General features: G+C 37.5%; 1 protein-coding gene across 2 annotated transcripts in view; it reads left to right on the plus strand.

Annotated features, from left to right (window-relative positions):
• LOC134663941 (alpha-tocopherol transfer protein) overlaps positions 1-24,136 on the plus strand; it is a 45,442-nt gene that overhangs the window by 11,451 nt on the left and 9,855 nt on the right. The window contains exons 1-4 of one of the 2 annotated variants that reach the window (XM_063520487.1): positions 6,786-6,940; positions 13,866-14,045; positions 16,772-16,866; positions 17,172-17,325. In XM_063520487.1, the coding sequence (XP_063376557.1) occupies positions 6,931-6,940; positions 13,866-14,045; positions 16,772-16,866; positions 17,172-17,325 (439 nt within the window). In that variant the 5' untranslated portion in view covers positions 6,786-6,930. Of the gene's footprint in view, positions 1-6,785; positions 6,941-13,865; positions 14,046-16,771; positions 16,867-17,171; positions 17,326-24,136 lie in introns of those variants that run through there. The other variant, XM_063520485.1, reaches the window with a different exon arrangement.

The raw sequence follows: 24,136 nt of genomic DNA on the forward strand, positions 1-24,136 counted from the left end.
GTAAAAATCTCAAAAATCGAGGTTTCGTACTCCTCTGTTCCCTCCTCCAAAACTTAACCAATCGTAACCAAATTTGGAAATCTAAATGATTATGAAATTATCTGTCTCGGACCGTTTTGCTTTTTTGGCTAATTGATATCAGTTTTGAATGCCACGCCTCTCATTGCGGCATAGTCAATTAGGCCATTTTGGCCATTTTTGAAGGGCTCTAGCGCCTTAAAAAACAAAAATATCAAAAAAAGCAAAACGGTCCGACACAGATATTGACAATATTAATCTGTGTTGAAAAAATCATTGCTCTAGCTTCAAAAACCACGGAGGAAAACGAGGAGTACGATTGTATGGAGAAATGACCACTCCTGTTGGCTCTTAAGAGCCCATCAACGTGCACACTAGCACCACTGCTAAATAATCGTGATTATTTAAATTTAAGGACAGGTATTTAAAAATGGGGGCCGTTACGGACTGTATTGTGTATTTAAGTACCTTTTGAATACATCAAACTACTTTTTATGTTGCTGGATTTGTCAATCTATGCCTCCAAAGTAAAAATGGCCGTTTCTGTTTTGAGTTCCTGGATCGACGAATCCAGCAACATAAAAACTAGTTTGATGTATTCAAAGGGTACTTAAATACACAATACAGTCCGTAGCGGCCCCCATTTTTAAATACCTGTCGTTAAATTTAAATAATCACGATTATTTAGCAGTGGTGCTAGTGTGCACGTTGAAGGACTCTTAAGTTTCAAGATGACATGTACTGGGACCGCCAGTACGTTTACCTTATCAAGGTAAATTTATAAATTAAGGCGATAAAAAATGAACAAGTCTAAATGTTGACAGCTACTACATGGTGAATTTACTTGTCCTGTCATGTTCTGAAAGGGCGTAGGTAAAGTTATTTTATTAAAAAAAGTTTAAAATCACAGGATCACAGGAAAACAAGTCATAAGATTGTGAGATATCTATGTTCATAAACACTGCGTCACTGTTCATACGAGTATAAAGGTTCGTAGATTTTGTGCAAATATTTAACGTCTTTTCTCAAACTTAAAAGCTCTGCAAAAGTCGCTCGGGGCAACCCTGTTATGGTTGGCAGCGGAGCGGCCGCTCGGCGGCGCGGCGCGTTGCTCCCGCGCGGCGCGCCCGCGCTCGGTTCTAGGTCATGGGCTTGTACAGTCGCCATCAGATATATCGGAGCAGCCGATGAGCTCAAAAATATCTGAACACGACTCTAAAGCCTTAACAATAGAGGCGTGTTCAAATATTTGTGAGCGCCTTGGCCGTTCCGATATAAATGATGGCGACTGTACCATTCTTGTTTTTACAATACCTACGCCATGTTTATAAACTCAACGCTTCCTATCAAAATAGAGCTTTTTATTACACGCAGGGCCCTCTTAAACTACGCTGGGGCCCTTGGGAACATAAGAATTTGTTGAAAGAAATACAAAAATGTTAATATCCAGAAAGTAAAATGAGAACTAAGTCCTACGTTTGCATGGAGTCCTCGTCAAATTTTTCCTGGTGTATAGTGACAGTATAAAAGGAATTTTCACTTCCTGTTTTCATAATAGGCTAGTTGACAAAATTTTCATATTTTAATTTTTTTCGCATTTTTTTTTAATGTCCTTATTATTTTGTGTAGGTAGGTAATGTTCGTTACCTTAGAAGACAGTCATTTGTAAATCAAATTGGAAAATCATTTTCTTTTTGTTTAAAATATACCTATTCCCAGTTTGCCCCGATTTTGTCAAAGCTCTGATCTGATATCTGATGAAGAATGAGGAATTGAGGGAACTGCTCAAATAGGCAAACATATAACGACTTTTAAGAATCTGAATCAACCTATGTAATAACAGTATCATAAAAATAGCACAGCAGAGGTACTTATTTTTTATGCCAACGACCTTCGTGGATCAATAAACTAGTGTTCCACCTTTGGAACGCCGTATCCGCTTCTTAGACGCTGGGTTTTTCATATTACAATTACATCTAGGAAATTTGTTCTTATCACGGGTAATACATGAATATTACAGACATAATATACATTAATACCATCATAAAATTTTAATAAATGATATAAACATAATGTAAATAATAACTACTACCTATAACTCAGACATGTAAATTAACAGAAGGTATTTTTGTGCGTCACTGGACATTGTTTTAAACTCACAGTGCTACTCAACACTAGATGTCGCTATTCACCGACTCGCGAATGACGAGCTTGAACAGTCTTCATATCATATTGCTATGTAGCAACAGATGTCACTACCATCGTACAATTACATGTTGAATAGGTGAATCACAGTGATAATCAGACCTGCCAGCATGAGTTGCGTTCTCGCGCGCGTGTCCATACTTGAACTCATGCTAGTAGGTCAGTTTGTAAGTATCATATCATAATTCGTTAATTCTTTCTAACAAACATAACAGCCGATTAAATTGAGGTTATTCTGATAACTGGACAGCGATTAAGATTATTATGACAATGATTTATTTAATATTGTGATTGTTCTGGTAATAGTGATTAGCAGACATCGTACATTTTATAGCATTTTTGGTGCAGCTGAGTGGTGTTAACGAATTTGGTATAAATAATTTCAACCCTAACTATTATTTAGCGTTAATTACGTTAATATTAACCTTAATTTACCATTTCAGTTGGAATTATCTATATAGGTACCAATTTCGTTAACACCACTTCGGTGCACCAAAAATGCTATCAAATTTACGATGTCTGGTAATAGTGGTAATTAGTAATTTTTATTAATTAGTACTGAGAATATTAGTACGCACTAATATGGTTATCGAGTCCGAAAGCTTATTTCATGCACTCATGGTAGCATACTAATTTAGCTGTGAAGCCACTTGTTGCCGGATATAAAAATTAAATAAATAATAATAAACTTAATGACAATTTCCTATCACAGACTGAGAAATTGTGCATTTAGCATTTCAAAATCACATCGAAAACGTATCGGTTATAAATATGTACGAAGTCATCCCACATTAATTAATATCATTCCAATCTAATACTATACCTATTACAACAAATATTGCTTCCCTTTCTAACAAATAAATACGGTTGCTAGTAAGAAATTCAAACAACGGACAGCGATACAAGCACCACAAGCATAGCAAAACGGTGGATAGTGCTAGTAGGCAAGGTACATGTTATGCTCTGTTCACCGAGTTGCACCCATAATGAATGAATGAAGTTACGTTTTGGTCGCGGTCTTTGACTCCGCCATCGTAACTGGTGCAATTAGCGATATGAAACGGTAGCTGAGCGGCTACCGCGAAAACCGAAATTCGCAAATTGCGGGGATCTTTCTCTTTTACTCCAATGAAAGCGTAATTAGAGTGACAGAGAAAAATCCCCGCAATTTGCGAACTTCGATTTTCGCGGTTATAGTTAGCCCTGTCCACTGTATTGAGCTCTCAGCACCTATGGACCCTATGGGCGTGGCCATCACGTTCTAACAACTAGGCTCACAGGTAACAGGTATGTATGTGTGAGAGCAACGCATGACACGATAGACAATACAATCGCAACCATCATATCGCCCTACGAAGGGTATCATTGACGTATAAAGTAACTCTTATGACAGACAGTCATATCTCATCAATTTGTCATTAAGGCATAAAATTATATACCTAGCATTCATGTATACACCGTGTTTTATTTAATTCCGTTAATTTCAAGGGTGCATTCCTGAGCATAAATAAAATAACTTTCTCAGACACCGGTGTCTCACCTACAATTCTAATTAACTCCATTTCGGAAATAGATACCTAATCATTAAATTATTTTTTTCTGCGCGCGTGAACACGTGCCTTAGAGCCTGTTTACATATTGATTAGTGTTTAGTATTAGCAAAGAGAATAGACTGTATAGAGAGTTACTGTCATGGTAAATTATTTAGCCACAGTAGGTATTTTAAATAACGCTATCTACTCGACAGTAGGCCAAAGGTTATGGCGCCATGGCTCGAAATTTTAGCCTAGTGTCGAGTAGATGGCGTTAATTTAAATATTTAACAAATTACACATAGTCTGTCGAAGGATGGCAGTAACTTTACTGTGTCTACATAATTTACTTTGACAATCCGCCTCTATTTTAAATTCTCTTTGGTATGAATTTATACATTTGCTACTAAACTTAAGTAGGTACTATCTTAAATGCGGTCGATGTTCGTAATGACATTGATATGTCACAGTTTTCAATTGTTTAGTTGAGTTAAATGTAATGCCCGTGAGACAACGACGCTTTATGCAACATTTTATTACTTTTTATATATATTTTTTTTGTAAATTAACTATGCCATTTAGTTTTCTTAAACGTACTTAACCATACCCCGAAGTTAACGAAATTCAATAAAAACACGGTGTATAACTAGGTTATATAGTCAGACCGTAAAAAGTCTGCAGCGATTTTGATAGCCCAGGCAGTGCAAGTGTCATTTTAAGCGTCAAACTTCTATGAAATTATGACGTATACATAACACTTACACTGCGCGGGCTATCAAATCCGCTGCAGACTTTTATTGGTGCGACTATACCTATACATAGTTTGGTTTGGTTCATTTTTTGAAATTAATCGTTGTCCACAGGTTCAGCCAAAGATAATACAATCAGGGGGCCGATTTTTGAAATTCGACTACTCGATTTCGTGTATTTCGTTCAATAATATCTCCACTACTAGGCATTTAAATTCTACTAATAGAATTGAAAACGAGTGGTCAATACCACTCGATTCCCAATTTCTATCGCTAGTATTTCAAAAATTTGCATTTCGCCGTTTTCCACCGATTTCCGAATGACGAAATCGAATGATCGAATTTCAAAAATCGGCCCCCAGTTCGGGTCGGGGTCCGGTAGTTTAATAATAACAACAACAATGCCTACCGATTTATTTCCGGAAGTCAATCGGCAATTTACCCGAGCACCAAATCATTTTTATTACGAGTTCATCTAAGTAAATTTGAATCATAGTGAGTGAGTTATTTATTTACTAAAATAACCCACACCATCCTGTAAACATACATAAATACCAACCTTAATACGGCCACTCATATCATAAGGCACCAGATAGTGTAGGTAATTTCGACCGTATTAATCTGAGTGAGATTAAAGTTACTTACACTTTTTTAAACTTGTGCTTTTTTATCCTGAGTTACCTATTCTTTCCCTGCAGGTTACAATTACAAAACATGATTCATTATAGTCTTGTAGAATGTATAATGTCGAATCCTTCAATATATATTTTCCAAATTGTGGTGTTGGTTTAGGTACAGGAATCAGACTCGCACTAACCTAAATACATGATTCGAATCCTACATATACATAATATCATGACTCATAATATAGGTACTCCCCCGCGAGTACCACACAACTTGTGAGTTGGTTTCCTATGCACTGATAGGACATATATTCATAGTCTACCCAAATTACAGGACCCCTATTCGACGAGCGACGTTTGACGTATCGTGTTGATCTCCCGTTGATGTGAGAAAAATCATAAGTTCTCGAATACGTACAATGTCAAAATTTGACATTAAAAATCCACAGTTAGGGTGACAAGCAAACCAAACCGAACCACCCTTAGTTTAGAGTGGAGTTTTGGTTGTACCAAATATTATCCACCGTTGATGGAATCAACACTCAGTATGCGATAAAATCAACTGTTGATTTGACGTGGATGCGTAATCTGACAGTTGTGCATGTCGAATTTGGCCCCAGGACAAACGTAATTGATTGAGTCGAGGATTTTAGGCTTTTTAAGTACATATATTTTAAGTAAGTTGTGCGGATGACGTATGTGAAAATGTACATTTTATTTTGACGAAACCTGAGGTGGATGAACTTTCTGTATTATGACGAAGCCCGCGCTGTGGTTCTGATTAAAATGTCTTAATTTTTACTTTATAACCTATAAAATTAGTTAAAAATGTAAGTTCTTCAACTTTTCAACTACATTCGTACCTCTGCAACATCAAATACATTTCTAATCGTAATTTTTCCCGGACACGTTGGGTTTTTCTGATTACTATACAAGTACTTAGCCATCTTCATAATAGAAGTCTAATCCACTTTACATTTTAAAATTAGACTTCTCGTCAACAAAGTTTGATCATGACTTCATGACTAAGTGTACCCACCTAATTGCCTAATATATTCCGTCGTTCGTTCGAGTTTGGAGTCTTATTTATCAAATTTACATCGTGGATAATGTCAACACCAGTCAACACTTTGAAAATTCGGTAAATATCGTGAAGGGTCATAGTCATCCTCAAAGACGTCTAAACTTAACGAATTTAACCAATTCGTACTCAATACGCCAACACTTGTTTTATAGAATTGATAAAAACTGCAAACACGGATGTACCTAGTGGTGGGTAACTACGGTCAACCGTTACGGCCTGGGTGCGTAGACGTGGTGCCAATCGTTCCGCTCCGTAGCGTAGCGTAGTTATCTCTCTCTATTACTCTTCGTTATTAGTGCGACTGGGACAGTTGCGTTTCGTTCGCTACGGAGCGTTAATGATTAGCATCTTGTCTACGCACGCTGTTATATTGATCGCTTACAGAGCATTCGCTCAGGCTTTCCAATTTTTGTGTGGTATTCGTATTCGAGTAGGCAGAGTTACTTGATAACAATCGAGATCATATAATGTATGTATAGCTACTGGTGGTTGGTCTATGGTACATTGATTCGCCTGAGGCAAGCACTCGCCTCTGATACGTAAGCAATCGGAATGAACGTCTGTTCGCGGGCACCACTCGTGCACATATACGAGCCGTCCGTCACGCACCAAGCCGCATTCGCGTTCGTCCTTCATTGCGCTCCGACCGCCCGCGCCCGTCATACTAGCCGTTTCGTGCATTCTTTGCGAAATTTCTATATTCGGTGACACTAGCCAAAATGGGAAAACGTGAGTAATTTAACTATGTATGTATTTTTGTACAACACAATGATTTTAAAATTTGCGGATAATTCATTCAATTTGTATACGTACCTACCTACCTTTTAATAAACAATTTTTTCAACTATATTTTTTGGATTTTGGATCTTTATTATAAGACTATATATTCGCGTTATATTAATGCGTTTAAAATATTTTTTCGTGTACTTTCCTAATTGTGTCGCTTTGTATGTAAAAAAATACCTATTTAAATATGCATGTAAATTAATTAATACTAATCTGTTCCTCTACGGAACATTAATAGTATATTTGGAATTCTTATAAATGAAAGTTTTATAACTACCCAGTCATAATTTCATGTTATTATTAACATTAGTCTACTTTCTCTATTCATTCGTATAAACCACGGGAAATGATACCTACTTTAAATTGGCTTATGTCATATGTGCCTAAATCAAAGTAGGTGGGTATTATTTTAACGTCCATATGCAGACAAATTAGTAAACCATTGAAAAATAATAAATATATTTAACATATAAAATAGATTAAAAGTAAAATAGAGCATTAAAATGAATTAATGAAGCATATACTAAGTAAAACCAATGTACTAAATCATCTTATCTTAACCATGGTTAATATTCATTTTTAAGTAGGGTAATCGTTTTATGTACTACCAGCATGCTAAGATAAAGCAAGGCGAATGACCGCAATAGTTACTACTATTCAACTAATAATATAATACATATTACCAATATGAGTCACTGCTTCGTTAACATTACCAATAGGGAAGGTATAATTAGATATATGCATTGTTAAACTTATTCTTTACCAATACGTGTGTATCTATCTTGAGTTACAATTATTGCTAATGTGGGTATTATCACAAATTCACAATCTATTCTTAATCCAACGTTGTCTAATTCTTAAAAACTATTTGACTAAAGTTCTGGTAGTAAAAATTGCCTATACGTATTGAATTATGAGGGTGTCTACTTTACATTTTAACAAGTAACGGGTATTATACTCCTAACAAGCAGACGTCACTTCTTTTGTCTTTTTATGTTAATTCCTGCGGGGTTCAATAGGTAAGATAGCCTAGCCATATAAGAAAAAACATTAGCCTAAAAGTTAAAACAGGTTTTTTGACGCACGAAACCTACCTACTATTACCGAACAACGTCAAACCCAAACACGAGTTATTTTTAGGACAGGTTGCATGCCCGTAGCTCTAAAAATAGCTTAGGTGGTTGACCAGATCTCAAAACCCCGGCGTGGGCTTTAAAATAAGGCAGTTATTAAGTAATCGTGGAAAAGTTATTAAGTTAATCGACCTACTTACCTGCGTTCTCTGTCTAAATGATTAACATCTTTGTGAATATTCAAGATACGTTGTATAAAATACCTATTAAATATCTATGACAATTTTCCAGAGACACCGTCGATTGCTAATAACATTGTTTATCGTCTCAATTAGAGCCTCCAAATTTCTTTATATAGGTTTAGTAAGAGTTACCTACATAAGAAAAATATCATAAATTATAAGCAGGCACTGGTACCAACCGGAGAATATCAGGTAGGTAATTAAAAATTTTATACTGAAAGTTTCTATAATCAGCAAATTAGCGATCACACAGTGAAGGAAAAGGGTTACTGTTTGAAAATACATATAACTCTTCTTTGATATAGGTAGGTACAATTAATTTATTAAATGTAATGTTCTGTAGTTGACGTAGTTGTAAATATAGTGACTATATCTACTTTTTCTTAATATTAAAATCGCATAAATTATGGATTAAACATTTGGATTTAGTAATTAATTTATTTGGGTGTGATATTTATGCATTTTATCCTGGCTGTTTAAAACCCGAAAAGCTTTTCGTGCTAGAATTTTATACCAGGGATAAAGTTATACCAGGCTTCTTATAATTAAGCCCACTTCTCGTGGGATTGTTTGTTGTAGGTTTTACAAATTTAGTTGTTTTCATATTAATCTTACGGGTGATAATCTAGACGACAACACAGCAACTCAACAGCGACTCTCTACACTAAAATCACAGCTGAGTACCGAGTAATAATAAGTTTAATAAAATCTTATATCAGCAGATTCAGACAACCTTAAGTAACCAAATGAGTCAAGTAAAAATATCACCGGCTCACGTATGTTACGTCAGAAAACATGAATCTAAATAATCGTCAAACAAAATACACCGTGAAATTTTAGTGGTTGTTTTCCCGCGGCAGGGCGATTTGCTATCGGTAGTACTTTCGAATTATGATAGACAAACTTATAAATAAACTGTTTTCCAAAAAAAATAATTACAAAAAAATAACCTAAACTCGAACAAGCGAAAAACAATAGTAACACACTAAAACTGCAAGTCGACGACAGTTCCCGATATTGTAAACAGATAAACAAATAAACAAGCACATGTTACTTTTTTAAACCGTGTAACAGGCTAGAGTGCTTTACTGTTTGACAACTGAAATTAAAATTTACTTAGGCCAAGCGCGCACCACGATTTTAATTTTTGCGACACGATTTTAGAATCGCGCTGTAATTTATCGCAGAAAATTCACTGCGCGCAGTGCGATGAAAAGTCGACGATTTGTTCATTCTCGACATGGATTTCGTACCAGTCGCTTGTCGTGAAACAATATGCAATCGCTGTACGACTTCGAGTATTTATACCACAAAGGTGATCTCCTTCTATTTCCATAATTAAACGGTCAACATCTAGCGTCTCATCTTGTGGTTCCATTGAAGAAGGTTCCGATATGTTGACGCTTGGAGAGCGAAATGCCGACTAAGGTCCGGGGTGCGATTTTATTATCGCAGTGCGCGCGGGGCCATACAACTCCGTACGCTGCAATTCACTTTGCGACAATCGCGTCGCGAGCAGTCGCGGAAAAATGTGACAAATCACAATTTTAAAATCGCTGCGATTTTTTTGTCGCATATGCGCGCACTGCCATATAAACACATACGTTACATTTCTGCGACTAAATTATCGCGCGACAATAAGTCGTGGTGCGCGCTTGGCCTTAGACTGTTCCTTCACGATTAACAGTTGAAATAAAACCTTTTTATTAGTTTGATGATTGCCATTACGTTGTGTCAACTTTGGTAAATCAAATAATTACATCCTCTTCGCTTATTAAACTAATGTGATAACAGATCCTGTCAATGTCATCACTGCTATTTCTAGTAAAATGGATCGACATTACGAATATTCTAATTTAGAGTACGTCGCGATGCAGCTGTATTACGCTAGGGCTAACTACGACTCCCACGCCGCCCGGCGACTTTACGTGGAACCGGACCATTTACAGTCGCTGCGTCTTCGGGGGATTTTAAACCCCCAAGTTCCACACGGACTAACAATTGTCGCCGCAACACAGCGGCTGCTTAACCACGTGCAGTTTCAAACGCCAGCACATGCACAGGGCAGAGGTGATTGTGTATTGAACGTGGCGGATTGCAGTTCGAACAATTATTGCGGTATCGGGAAGTTAAGTGTTTGTTTAAGTTTTTGATCAATAAAAGCTTGATCTTAACTTGTTATGTTTACTTTTAAGGATCTGCAAACTAACTGCACGTAAAATGAGTGAAGGAAAAATAAATGGAACTACTTTTTAGGTTATTTTGTTTAATTCACTCAAAAGAATTAGGTAGGTGCTACTGCAGTGCTACTACTGGTGTTAGGTCACTTTCGAGTTTCGATCGACACATTTATAAATCTGGCATTTCTTAACATTATTTAAAAAAAAGATTACACATCGACTGTATATCGATAGCAGAATCATTTCGTTGCGGGAAAACAACCACTAAAATTTCACGGTGTAGATTAACCTACACACGCCATACAAAACTACTGAGGCCCCTAATTTTACTTACACAAAGTACCTGGGAAAAAATGGGTCGTATACTTTTCAGGAAATTTATACGCATTGCCACTATCGGCGAGATTCGGGAAATGAATTAGAGATTCACTAAGAACTTACACTTAAGAAGATAAAATTAAAAAATACATAAATATTACAGTTTTTATAAATATAGGAACTTTCAGTATGATCTAAGTATAATATGTTTATTATTGCTAATATATAGCGCACAAAACAAGTTAACCCATATAACTTTTGTATCCTATTTATCATCGTTGAGTTTTACCTATATCACTTTCCTTAAGTATTTAATCACCGACATGCGTTTACGTTTTGGCATGGAACCCTAAACAACTTATACCTATTGCAAATGTTGCCCGTGCCGTGGCAGGGCCAATATGGTCTCACCTGGGGCATTATGGGCATAACTGACTGCCGTATTCGAACTTCAAGATATTCACAAGAGACGACACGTACTAGATCCATTCTAGATACGTTATAGTTTAGATATCAACTAGTTCTCTTTTGCAGAGCAATTCGGGCAACCAATGTCACTTTTACGTTAGATAGAGTAAGATATATATTAGATGTGAACCGGATCTCTAAGTCATATAATTGAATTCAAAATTCAATTGTTGGTACTTAGATGACGGCTCCCTTGGCGGAGACGCACTAACCGTACTACAAGATATACAATCTATCATAGATAAATTTTCGAAAATCGGGCTTGCATTAAATTTCACTAAATGCGAAATTTTTATTCCAGATCACGTTCCATTGAATACAAAAATAGATATACTAACAAATTTTAACGCAGTTTTACCTAATATTTCCGTTCATTCAAAAACATCCCTCACCCTTTTAGGCTCACCAATTTTTGACGAATCAATCGCACCCGTCATTAACTGTAAATTAAATTTATTCAATAATACATCAGACCTCCTATTTAAAATAAATCCCCATATGGCTCTTTTCATCATCCGTTTTTGCTTATTTACACCCAAATTTATGTATTTACTCCGCAGTTGCCCAATTTGGAAATTTCCGTCCATCCTGTCTTCCATAGACTCCTCCCTTCAGGCAACCCTTTCCAAAACACTGAACATTCATCTCGACAATAGTTCATGGACCCAAGCGGTTCTACCGATAAGGCTGGGTGGACTGGGCGTTCGCACCTCGGCCAGTTTGGCTCTACCCGCGTTCCTGTCCTCAGTATACGGCTCGCTGTCTCTCGTCGGTATTATTTTAAACCTTCCTCAGATACCTGACGATGAGATAGCGAATCTGGGTGAGGCCAGGGAGGCCTGGTGTGAGTCGTGTCCGGGTGAGGATATCCCAGTCGCCCGTCACATTCAGCGGGCTTGGGACTCCCCTCCCTTAAAAGCAGCTCATACCACACTTCTTCAGGATAGTCCGGACGACTTCGAACGTGCCCGAATTCTAGCCGTATCAGCCCCCGAGTCGGGCCATTGGCTACGAGCACTCCCTTCCCGTCAAATAGGCACCGTTTTGGACCCAAGTAGCTTGAGAATAGCTATATGCTTAAGGCTTGGGTCCAAAATATGTGTCCCTCACACTTGCGCCTGTGGCAAAAACGTCGATCAGCTGGGCCGACATGGCCTTTCATGCCCCAAAAGCGCCGGCCGCCTATTTCGCCACGGTACCATCAATGATTTGGTCCGTCGGTCGCTTGCCACCGCCTCTGTGCCTGCGATTCTCGAACCCGCGGGCATGGCGAGGGACGATGGCAAGCGCCCCGACGGGGCCACATTGGTGCCGTGGAAACTAGGTAGGGCCCTGGTGTGGGACGCAACGTGCGTAGATACCTTCGCACAGTCCCATATCCAGGCGACCCGCACCCAGGCCGGCGGCGCGGCTGACCAGGCCCAGGTTCTCAAGCGCCGCAAATATTCGTCCTTACTTAAGGACTACGAGTTTGCGGCGCTCGCGGTAGAGACACTGGGCCCTTGGTCAGCCGACATGCAGGCCTTTGTGAGGACCCTGTCGGGACGGCTGATTGACGCCACAGGGGATCCCAGAGCTGGCGCGTATTTCTCGCAACGAATCGCCCTGGCGGTTCAGCGAGGAAACGCCGCCAGCGTAATGGGTACCATGCCACAGGCGGACCTGCTAGAGGGGGTATTCTTTTTATAATTAGGTTTTTATTTTATAGGTAAGTTTCTTTTATTTTAGTATTAATTTTAATTTCTTTGTAGTTTTAGTTTATTTTAATAAGTTATTTTATATTCAATATGTTATACATAGTTAGTTTCTTTGAAATAAATGGAGTCATATATATATTGTGGAAATCGTTCAAGAATATCTCCAGAATCGCGCAAATGTCAAATTTGGTAGGTTAGATCTTAAACATATCGTTATCGTATCTCGGTGATGTCTAATAGATGTCTATTTCATAATCCGAATCGGGCCCACAATCACATATGGAGTGACTATTTATTCGACGAGTCCATCTTTTACATGCGCGTTGAGTCACACAATGTCCTTTGGAAATATCCATTTTCAATAAAGGCACTTTTCTGCATTATCATTCTCCGAGAGGTTTTATTTAAATATTTTTAAGGAATGTTTCCTGAAGTCAAAACAGTAAAAGGTCTATAAGATAACCCTCGATAAAGACTAGTTTACGAATGGCCGTAGCAGCTCTACGAGAAAAAGAACATCATTATGTTATTTATGTTATCAATATAAACCGGAGGGTCAATATGGTCACTGCCCTAATTGATTTGACCAATGCCCGAATGTACAAATAAACTGGCCTTGAAGCATTGCATGTTTATTCTCTTAATTTTGTTATTATTTTTTCAAAATAAAAAACAAATAGGTACTATTCAAATGTGATTCGAACAATGACAAGGAAATATAAAAAAAAATAAAACAATGACACGGAAATATTAACAAAATATTCAAAAATGTACACTACTAAATAAATACATTGCTGTTACCTTTTTGTTGGGTTTGCTACTACAATGAGGCGCAGTCAAACAAATATACTTACCTACCAAAGTCAGTTAAATAAAAAAATTTGTTCTAGTGTCCCAACACATGTTGACGGATGTGGACAAGCTGCCGGCAGTGCAGCTCGGTGACTTCCTGCTGCAGATAGAGCTGGACGAACCGAGCGACACCTTCCGGGAGATCGCGCGCAAGGAGCTGCGGGAGACGCCAGAAGTCACCGGGCCCGCCATTGCCGAGCTCAGGAGACTGCTAGAAGGTAAGAGATAAGAAGGAACTAGACGATGTCCTTGTCACATCAACTGTTGGCGAACGTAGACAAGCTATAGACAGTGCAGCTCGGCGACTTCCTGCTGCAGATAGCGCTAGACAAACAGTGACACTTTCCCGAAAATCACGCGCAGGGAGCTGCAGTAGGTATATAGATGCCAAAAGTCACCGGGCCCGCCATTGCCGAGGTAACTGTTAGGAGGTAAGAGATAAGAAAGAACTACACGAATTGTTCAGCTTGTCCTTGTGACATCAACTGTTGACGGACTTGGACAAGTGTCGGTGGTGCATTGGGGCAACTTCTTGCTGCAAGTCGAGCTGGACTAACCAGGTGATAGGGGCTCACTTGTAAGGTGCGGGAATTAAGTGTACGCCAAAAATCACCTGGAACTCTTGAATACAGGGATAGACGATTTTACGCGCCACGTAAGTAACGTGCAAAATCTATAGATCTACTTGTAAAGTCACGCTGAACAGAGTATTGAAGCAGCTGTTAGAATGAATGAGGGGATGCACTTACTTTGTTAGATAGGTACTTCATAGTTCATGTGCGACTTTACTTTTACTGCTGGCAGTAGGCTCTGGGATAAGTCATTTTCGAACGGATTTTATTGCACTTTTATTGATTAACGTTATAAATTTTACTTGTGTTATTTACATTGAAATTGCGTATATAATTGCGAAATAGGTACTGGATTTTCAGAGAAATGAATAAAACGAATAAAGAATTAATAAAATATTTTTCATAATCACCTGCTGTTACGATCCTAATAGTAAGATCCACCGTTAAGTAATTATACTAATCATTGATATTTAACTTTCGTGAGACATATTTTAAACTGTTTAGACGACAACGGTTTCACTCACTTGAATTTTTGAATGAAGTGAAGTGAAGTCGCTATTGGCGACATGTTTCGGTCCCGTCGGGGGTCCTTCCTCAGGCTCGAGTGCTCGTGACGACTGCAACTCCAATAGCAACATGTCGCCAATAGCGACTAAAAAAATTCAAGTGAGTGAAACCGTTGTCGTCTAAACAATACTAATCATTGTTTAAAGATTACCCCGATGTCCTTCCACTTTGGTCAATAATCATGTAATGAAACAAACACATACCGGGGACCTGATAGTAAGAAAACAACAATTTAATTAGCAAATATTTACGAGTTGCGTCATTTGTTCAATTATTAAAAAACGTCCGTCGCGTCATCCTTTGCACGTATATTTACTCAAACAATTTTTTTGTGTTTATAATGATTAGCAAAAAAATCTTATTCATAGCAAATGTTGCTATTGACGTAAACTGGCATTCTATTATTTACTTATAGTTACCAAAATGTTAATTACTCAGTTCAAGTAATTTTTCATTAGCACACTTAGTTACTATGGGCGAATAGTTTTGTACGCAGCTACTGCGTATTTATAAAAACAATCAATATTATCTTTGGCGTCTAATCTAAATTTTTGATTAATTGCCTGAGATAATAGGTATATCTTTATGATCCAGATAATCGTTTACTTTAACTTATTTTTCTATTTTTATCTTTAGATTTTATGGGATTACAAAACATCCTGATAAATTAAATTAAATTAAAATAAATCAAAACAAATACAGACGAAGTCGCGGGCAGAAAAAGTGATTTGTTCGTGTTTGTACACCTAACATCATCTATGTACGTACCTACTGTACATATATAAAGATTACCTGTTGCCACCTCGAGGGGAGATACCCCAAGAAGGGTAGGCTGGCTAATAGGTAGAATACCTTTAGACTATGTTTTTAGTAAGAATGTGTGAATGCGCAAACTTGGCCCGACCATCGATCAGTCAAAGGCCGAGAGTTCGTCACTGTGACGCAAGCGTTTTTACACGACAATAAAATTGCCTTTTTTAGTAAGATATCCTTGAAAAAAGGTTATGCCAAATCTAGTCACCAAATGCGTAGAATATTGTTTTGAATGATTAATATAACTTGAGACTCCGGTGCCGTTAAGATAGAGTATTCAAAATACGGTAGATGCGCCTCCCTAATACTTACTTAAGGCGTGTAAACAAAAAGGAGGGAATGGAAAATATCGCACACTTCTGGAAAGCTTCGGTAGCTCAATTGTTTAAGAGCAATTGGACCGTTGTTCCAAATTTAAGATTGTGTAGCATCGTTTGCAGTCGTATACTGGATGATTTCTGGGTCGTGATCCAGAACCACTTTTTCTGACTCTGTAAATGATCCATATTATCATATGGTAGTATTTGATTAAAAGATAATTACTTTAATTATTGTGATTTTTCAAGTAAAATTAATGTTATACTAAGTATTTATAGTCACCCTATGACTTTTGACATACGCTGTATGGAAAGCGACAAGACGTCACATTGAGTAGGGTCACCAAATTGTATGCAAAAATGTTTTTTCCTACTTGTCATCTGGAAAACAATCATCATTATTGGTGATAAACAATAATTAACAACATCATTAGGCTCATCTTTGGATTCTGTATGATGTCTGGCTCTCTTGCTCCACGACCCCGAAATCACCCTGTATAGTCAGCTTGATAAAAAAAAATAGCATTTTCTTATTACTTAGTTACTTCAGTTTTTTTTTTTTCAATGCGTTTTCCGCGTCATTTGTAGGTAGATTACAATTGTGCTTACCTAAATATTGACTAACGATCGTCTGAAATTGCCTTACTTCTAATTTTCTAAATATATTTGTTACAGCGGACAAAGAGTTACACGTTCCCCTGGAAAGTGATGCCTGGATGGTCAGATTCTTGAGACCCTGCAAGTTCTACCCTGAAAGCGCATATGAGCTGGTAAACATCCCTTTTTTCAACTACATCAGACAGGATAACTTCTTATTACTCATACACAAAAAGTTGCAAACTGGTAACCGCATTCTCGTCTCTCTCTTTACTAGTAAGATTGAAGAAAGTATTTCTGGCTTGACAAGGAGCATCGAGATCAATTTGTGTTGGCAACTTTACATAGACATCTAATTCATGTTTTTTTTTTCTTTGTTGGTCACAAATATATATTGGTCAAAATACTTTTTGCAAACAATTGCAAGTTTTTGGCACTTTACATTTCATCAATTTAAATAGCATTTCTATTTTTCCAGATCAAACGTTACTACGATTTCAAGTTAAAGCATGCGAAGCACTACGATGGTCTGATGCCCAGCAAAGAACAGAACATCTTTTACCAGGACATCCTGTCGGTGCTGCCCACGCGCGACCAGCTGGGCCGACGTATTCTTGTCGTCGAGTTGGGCAGTAAGTGACATATATCAGTTCTATTGTCGCCACTTGTCGCTGCCCAAGACATCTTGATGAATGCTAACTTAGCCGCTCCTCTGTGTCGACTTATGCCGTCAATAGCTTTAGCAGCAAAATGAGTCCTGCGTCTCATTCCCTTTCGAATGCGCATAAGTAGATGGCTAGACCAAGAAAAGTCCGGAACGATTTTGATAGCACACGCAGGGAAACTTCTATGAGGTTATGATAGTCCTTGTAAACCAGTCTTTCTCCTTTGGTATTTACACGGAGCGCTTGAAAATTTTGCTCATTAAACCAATAAGTATATAAAAAACCGGGCAAGTGCGAGTCGGACTCGCGCACGAAGGGTTCCGTACCATAAAGCAAAAAAAAAAACGGAAAAAATGCAAAAAGAAAACGGTCACCCATCCAAGTACTGACCACTCCCGACGTTGCTTAACTTTGGTCAAAAATCACGTTTGTTGTATGGGAGCCCCATTTAAATCTTTATTTTATTCTGTTTTTAGTATTTGTTGTTATAGCGGCAACAGAAATACATCAACTGTGAAAATTTCAACTGTCTAGCTATCACGGTTCGTGAGATACAGCCTGGTGACAGACGGACGGACGGACGGACGGACGGACGGACGGACGGACAGCGAAGTCTTAGTAATAGGGTCCCGTTTTACCCTTTGGGTACGGAACCCTAAAAAGGAGACCTTTCTGATAGCAAAAATTACCGTCCGATTGCTTTACTTAGTACATTTTCAAAGATCTTTGAAACTATTATGGCAAACCGTCTTGCTTCCTTCTGTAACAAATTTAATATTTTTGATGAGCGTCAATACGGCTTTAGGAAACAAAGGTCTACAACACTGACAGTATACACATTTATTCGAGAAACTTTAAAAGTAAAGTAATAGATGACAAGAAATATGCCTTTGGCCTGCTCCTGGACATGAGCCAGGCATATCGAGTCCTGCTGGTCCTGCATGATATTCTAATAAACAAACTGTATGGCGTAGGCGTTCGTGGTACAGCAAACGATTGGGTTAGGTCCTACCTTAATAAAGGCCAACAAATAGTAGAAGTTGAATTTTTACGACGACGGCACAATTGTAGTTTGTGTTACAAGGGATCAAAATGATATATTACCGTCAAGGGCGTACATTGAATCCTGAATGTAGCGGTGGATTCTACAATAGTAAGAGTAGAATCCTGAGCGTAATGAGGGATTCAAGTGTTAACGCCCAAGACGAAATAATTTTGATACCGTGTGACACATACTGCTTTTCACATCAACTATGAGGAAAATAAAAAAAAATCTTAGTGTTGACACAATCTGATGCTTAAACAGATTATTTAAGCTAAAATAAATAATGTGCAAAAAAATTTAAAAATAGCGTGCTACAACAGAAAAGTGTTACTTTGATCCCTTCTAGCAGGGAGGAAAAGTGCCACTTTGATCCCTCCTAACAGGGAAGAAACTCGCTTTAACTTTTCTATTATAAAACCTGCACCTAACAACCGTCTCTTTTTGGCCCAGTGGTTGACTGGTAGAGAATGCCTTATGGCATTAAGTCCGCCATTTGTACTTATAATTTTATGTGCAATAAAGTTTAAATAAATAAATAAAAAGCTCTTTTCCGAATAGGTGGTGTGAAAAAACTTTATCCAAAGTCCGATAATCCACAATAAACGTGACATGCTCAATTCCTCAGGGAAGCGTGTTAGGTTGCATTTTATTTCTAATTTACGTTATCGACTTTAGACCAGCGGTGGAACAAAAATGGGTTTTGATAACATTAAAGTTTTTTCTTTTTTGATATGTTATTGTAAGCATGTTAAATAACATTCATGTAAAAAGTTAGAAAATTTTAGGTGGAGCGTTCGGCCATATTTAAATTTTCAATTTTTGCTAATTAACTATGTAAATATAAAATTAAAGTTACAAAAAACTTTAACATATTCAATAACACTTTAATTTATTCACAATATTCGGTTTTTAGAAATCTGGAACAGCTGCTTTCTGGTGAACGTAAAAACAGGAATTATTATGTAAATACAGAATTAGAGTAGCTGATATTGCAAAATTACGATATTATCTATCAACTTAGTATACATGTAAAAAGTTAGAAATGTAGACAATGTGCTTGTCTAGATATTGATTTCTCGTTAAGCAGTATAGCCAATATTGAATTAAAGTTTGTAGAGTTAATATTACACGGTCATAATAAAGATCTTACTTCTCACACAAAAGATTAGAAATATAAAATCACGGCGACACTAAATACTGATACGTAAGTATGCATTCCGAGCTTATATTAAGTTACATTTCAAACGCGTGGCGTTTGCGCGCGCCGCGCTGTGCGCCGTGGCAGGAGGCAGCGATCGACGGTCGCGGGCTAGCGGTTAGCGCGGTGCCCTTAAAAATACGCAAAGCGTTTATAAAATTATTATCAATGGTAAATAGTTATTTTACACAGTACACTAATGGAAACTTACCTTCCCTTATTTATTTCTATATGTACTAGGGATTGCCCGCGGTTTCGTTTACGTAGAATTCGTTATCGTGTTAAGTATAGAAATAATAGATACATTTGAAAATTATTTTAGGTGCATTGTCATACAGATAACTACCCTTGTTAAAGTATTCTTCAAATTCAATACACAGGTGTCATTTCAATATAATTTTGCCTAATTTGGCGCTTTTAGGTTATAAATGACTTGCGACATATATTTTTTAAGAGCGATCATCTCCGATAATATTTACTTTATCATAAAATCAATTTCAAACTAACGTTATTCAATATTTATCATTTTAAAGTCAATATTACCAACCAACTGATCCAATTTACCTACGGTAACAACTCAAAATTTGCATCAAATTAAATGCCACTTTTCTTATCCGTTTCGAACAATCAAGAGGGCCTTTACGAGCTGATGTGGTGAACATTTTATTTAACCTTCGTCCCTTGAAACCTTCACTACGCTCAAGGTTCAACTTTACGAACCACTCGCTACGCTCGTGGTTCAATTTTAGAATGTTTGAATTTGTGAATGTGCTTCCTGCCTCGCACAGCCAAACTGCCCGATACGACCTTCAAACCTTCAAAGACCCCCATCTTAAAGGTCGGCAACGCGCTTGCAACCCTTCTGGTGTTGCGGGTGTCCATGGGCGGCGGTAATCGCTAACCACCAGGTGATCCGTCTGCTCGTTTGCCTCCTATTTAATAAAAAAAATGTTTCGCTTGTTTGGGTACCAATATTAGCACGAGCGGTTAACCAACAACTTTTCCCCTTGTAAAACAAATAAATAAGGTAGGTGAGGTGCAGGCATATGAGGCCCGGCGGGTAACAAGGCCCAGCATTCAAAAATAGCAGTTGCTCCCTATTATTCCCAATTATTCTGAATTTGTACTTGTTGCTAAGAAGGCCCACTGTCAGTGCAGGTAAAAAGGTCTAGTCCCGGGCCTTATTGAACGTATGAGATGAAATATTAGATTAAAATATTTTAAGATAATTTTCAATATTTTTTAATCTCTTATTAATAAGGTCGATTTGAAGAAACTTCTATAAAATTATGACTTATAAATAACACTTGCACTGCGTGGGCTGTCAAAATTGCTGCAGACTTTTCTTGGTCTAACTCTAATATTTTTTCACTTGCTTTATTGACCTAAAGACGTTTTAAAGAAACAAAAAGTCTAATAACATTGAGGCACTTATACTTTTTAAAGGCAGTAACTAATTACAAGTGACTTTTTTTGTTAATACATAGGTAGGTATTTACGATCATCATCATATATTTAAGAGTATGACTCTTGTCGGTGGAGCAATTTCCATGTTTGGCGGTCCTGCGCCTTCTCTTTGACAGCCCGATACGACACGACGTTGATCTTTTCCTTTATTTGATCCATGTACGCTCTCCTTGGTCTTCCCCTCTTCCTGTTTGCTTCAACTTTCCCTTCTATGATATTTTTGATAAATTCGTCGTGTCGTATCAGGTGCCCAAGCATCCTTCCTCTTCTATTGTCTATAGTTCTTAACAAACTCCTCCTCTCTCCTACTACATAGGCCACACTGAATGTTTTGCACTACTGGCCACTGGTAAACATTTAAATTATGAATTGTATATTAAAAAAAAAATACAGGCTTTTGATTATGGAATGTGACAAATGTTGGCGACAAATCGATCGTCTTTTGTTTTTAATGGCTTGTCAAAGTAAGTCAGTGCGTTGAACGTGGCTTTAACGCGAAAATATTTTTAGAGCTATGATTTTGTTATGATTTTAAAAGTTCGCTTACTCCGCAAGAGTGTAGTGCTTCTCTTCAAAATGCTTTTGGGATTGAAGCACCACATCTGAACATCGTGAGGCGTTGGTATGATGAATTTAGTAGAGACAGTATTATTCTAGATAATGATTTTCGTGAAGGTCGACCGTCCACGGCGATCATTCAAGGAAATGTGGCTACTGTGAGACGACTCATTGAAGAAAACCCACGAATCACCTATGACGAAATTTGAGGACAATTAGGGATAGGTATGAGACAAATACAAAAGATTTTACAAGAATATTTAAAAGTCGGGAAGCCTTGTTGTCTTTGGATTCCTCACGAATTAACTTCAGTCCAAAAACAGGTACTTCTTGACTGGTGCCGAGAAATGCTGCGTAAGTATAAGCAAGGAAGTTCAAATGCTGTATATAACATCGTTAAAGGAGATGAAACCTGGATTTACTGCTACGATCCGGAAAAAAGGCATTAGTCCAGTCAATGGGTCTTTCGAAGGTGACAGGAGGCCCATATAGAAGTTCAACAAGCCAAAAGCGTTGCCAAACATTTTGATCGTCTGTTTTTTTTAAACGCGACATTTTTGTACCGTACTTTTAAATAATAAAAGAACGTTCAGAAATAATCGATCTGAAAGAAAAAAAGTTGTGATTTACCCCTTAGTTCCCCTAACTTTTGAACCATGGGTCCAAAAAATATGAAAAAAATCGTGAAAACATAACTTAGTAAATACTTTCAAGGAAAAATATAGCGAACCTAATCGGTAAAGCTGTTTTTGAGTTATGGCAAATAGTCTATTTTGACAGACGGGTAACTACGGAACCCTACACTAAGCATGGCCCGACATGCATATGGCCTATTTTTTATATTTTATCAGCAGGTTACTTAGCTTGCTTACTCTAAGCTAATTTTTTTATTTGTGATGAACAATTACAAAAAAACGACGTTTTCTTAAACCGTCTATTTTTTATTGCTTATTTAACTTTAACAGCCTGTAGCCCCTAAAGTATTGATCGCAGAGTAAAAATAAACATAACCAAATTTGTAGTAAATTTTATGTTAAAACTTTTGTCCGAAGTAATTATAATGCAATTCGTACACATTTTCGAGATATGAGCAAAAATATGAAAAAAGGTACCTTCAACCCCCCTCTACACCCCCAGCACACCCCCTACCCTCGAGGACTTTTAGTATGTTTATCTAGACACCACAAGGTATGCCTGTACCAATTTTCAAAACTACACGAATTATTTCCGCAGCTTGCCCAAATTCGGCTTAATTTGACGTGGCTAGTAGTCATTGAAAAAGACCGCGAGAGACGACCGAAAAGCCGCATCCTCCTGCGTCATAATAATGCGTCCACCGATACCGCAATAAAGGCAAAAACATTTTTTAATTACGAAAACGTGGAAAATGTCTCTTATACGGATTATAATCCAGACATTGCACCCTGTGACTTCTATCTATTTCCCAAAATTAAGGATTTAATTTGGGGTTTGACATTTAAGACCCCGGATAAGGCAGTTACTACGTTTCATCACCACGTCGAAAACATGCAGTCAAGTGATTGGGCCTCATGCTTCCAAAAATGGTCCGAGCGAGTGAATATGTGCATAGAATGTAAAGGGAAACATTTTGAGAAGCAATAAATGTATTATTATGGTTATAAATGGTTTTATTCAAAAGTTACGCAAAACTTTCAGTGTGGCCCTCGTATGCGTAAAACCTCTTCGTTAGTTTTCTTTTCTTTTACGATAGAATTGCGAAAAATAGATATTTTGCAACGAGTGACGAATTTTAAAACATGGTCAAAGGGAGTGTTTTAACGTGCTTATTATAGCACCAGTGTCGTAATGTAGCACCAGATGTACTGATAATACTTACTGTTACAAATAAATATTTATACTGTAAAAAAATATCCCACCAAACACATTTTCATGTAAATTTTATTGCTAAGACGAAACCATAAGACTCGCACTGTCAAAAAGTTGTCAGATCTCTTGTCGAGCCAAGCTTCAAACTCTACAAGCCCTAACTTCACTAACTCTACACCTTAGTCAAAATATGTGGCTTGGCTGTTTTGCTACCGCCACATGGGCATAAGGTGAAAAATTTATTAAATTCATTATTTTTAGGGTTCCGTACCTCAAAAGGAAAAATACTGAACCCTTATAGGATCACTCGTGTGTCTGGCTGTCCGTCTGTCACAGCCTATTCGCTCCGCAACTACTGCACCAATAAGTTGAAATTTGGTATACACATGTAAGTCTATAGCCCAAGGACATACATGTAAAGTAAATAATAGAAATTCAAATAAAGGGGTTACTTTTGAGATGAATGATAAATAGAAGAAAAAAAAACTATATCTTGTTATAATTAATATAAGAGAATTAGAATAAGAATTAATATAAGAGAATTTTGTTAGAATTTTAATTAGTATAAGATAGATATGTATATTGTCATGTTATTTTCTCGAACTCCCCATCGGCATACAAACCTCCTCAAGGTTTTGCCCACGATGGGTCTTGTAATAATA

The sequence above is a fragment of the Cydia fagiglandana genome, chromosome 4 (assembly GCF_963556715.1).
Source record: "Cydia fagiglandana chromosome 4, ilCydFagi1.1, whole genome shotgun sequence".
NCBI lineage: Eukaryota > Metazoa > Arthropoda > Insecta > Lepidoptera > Tortricidae > Cydia > Cydia fagiglandana.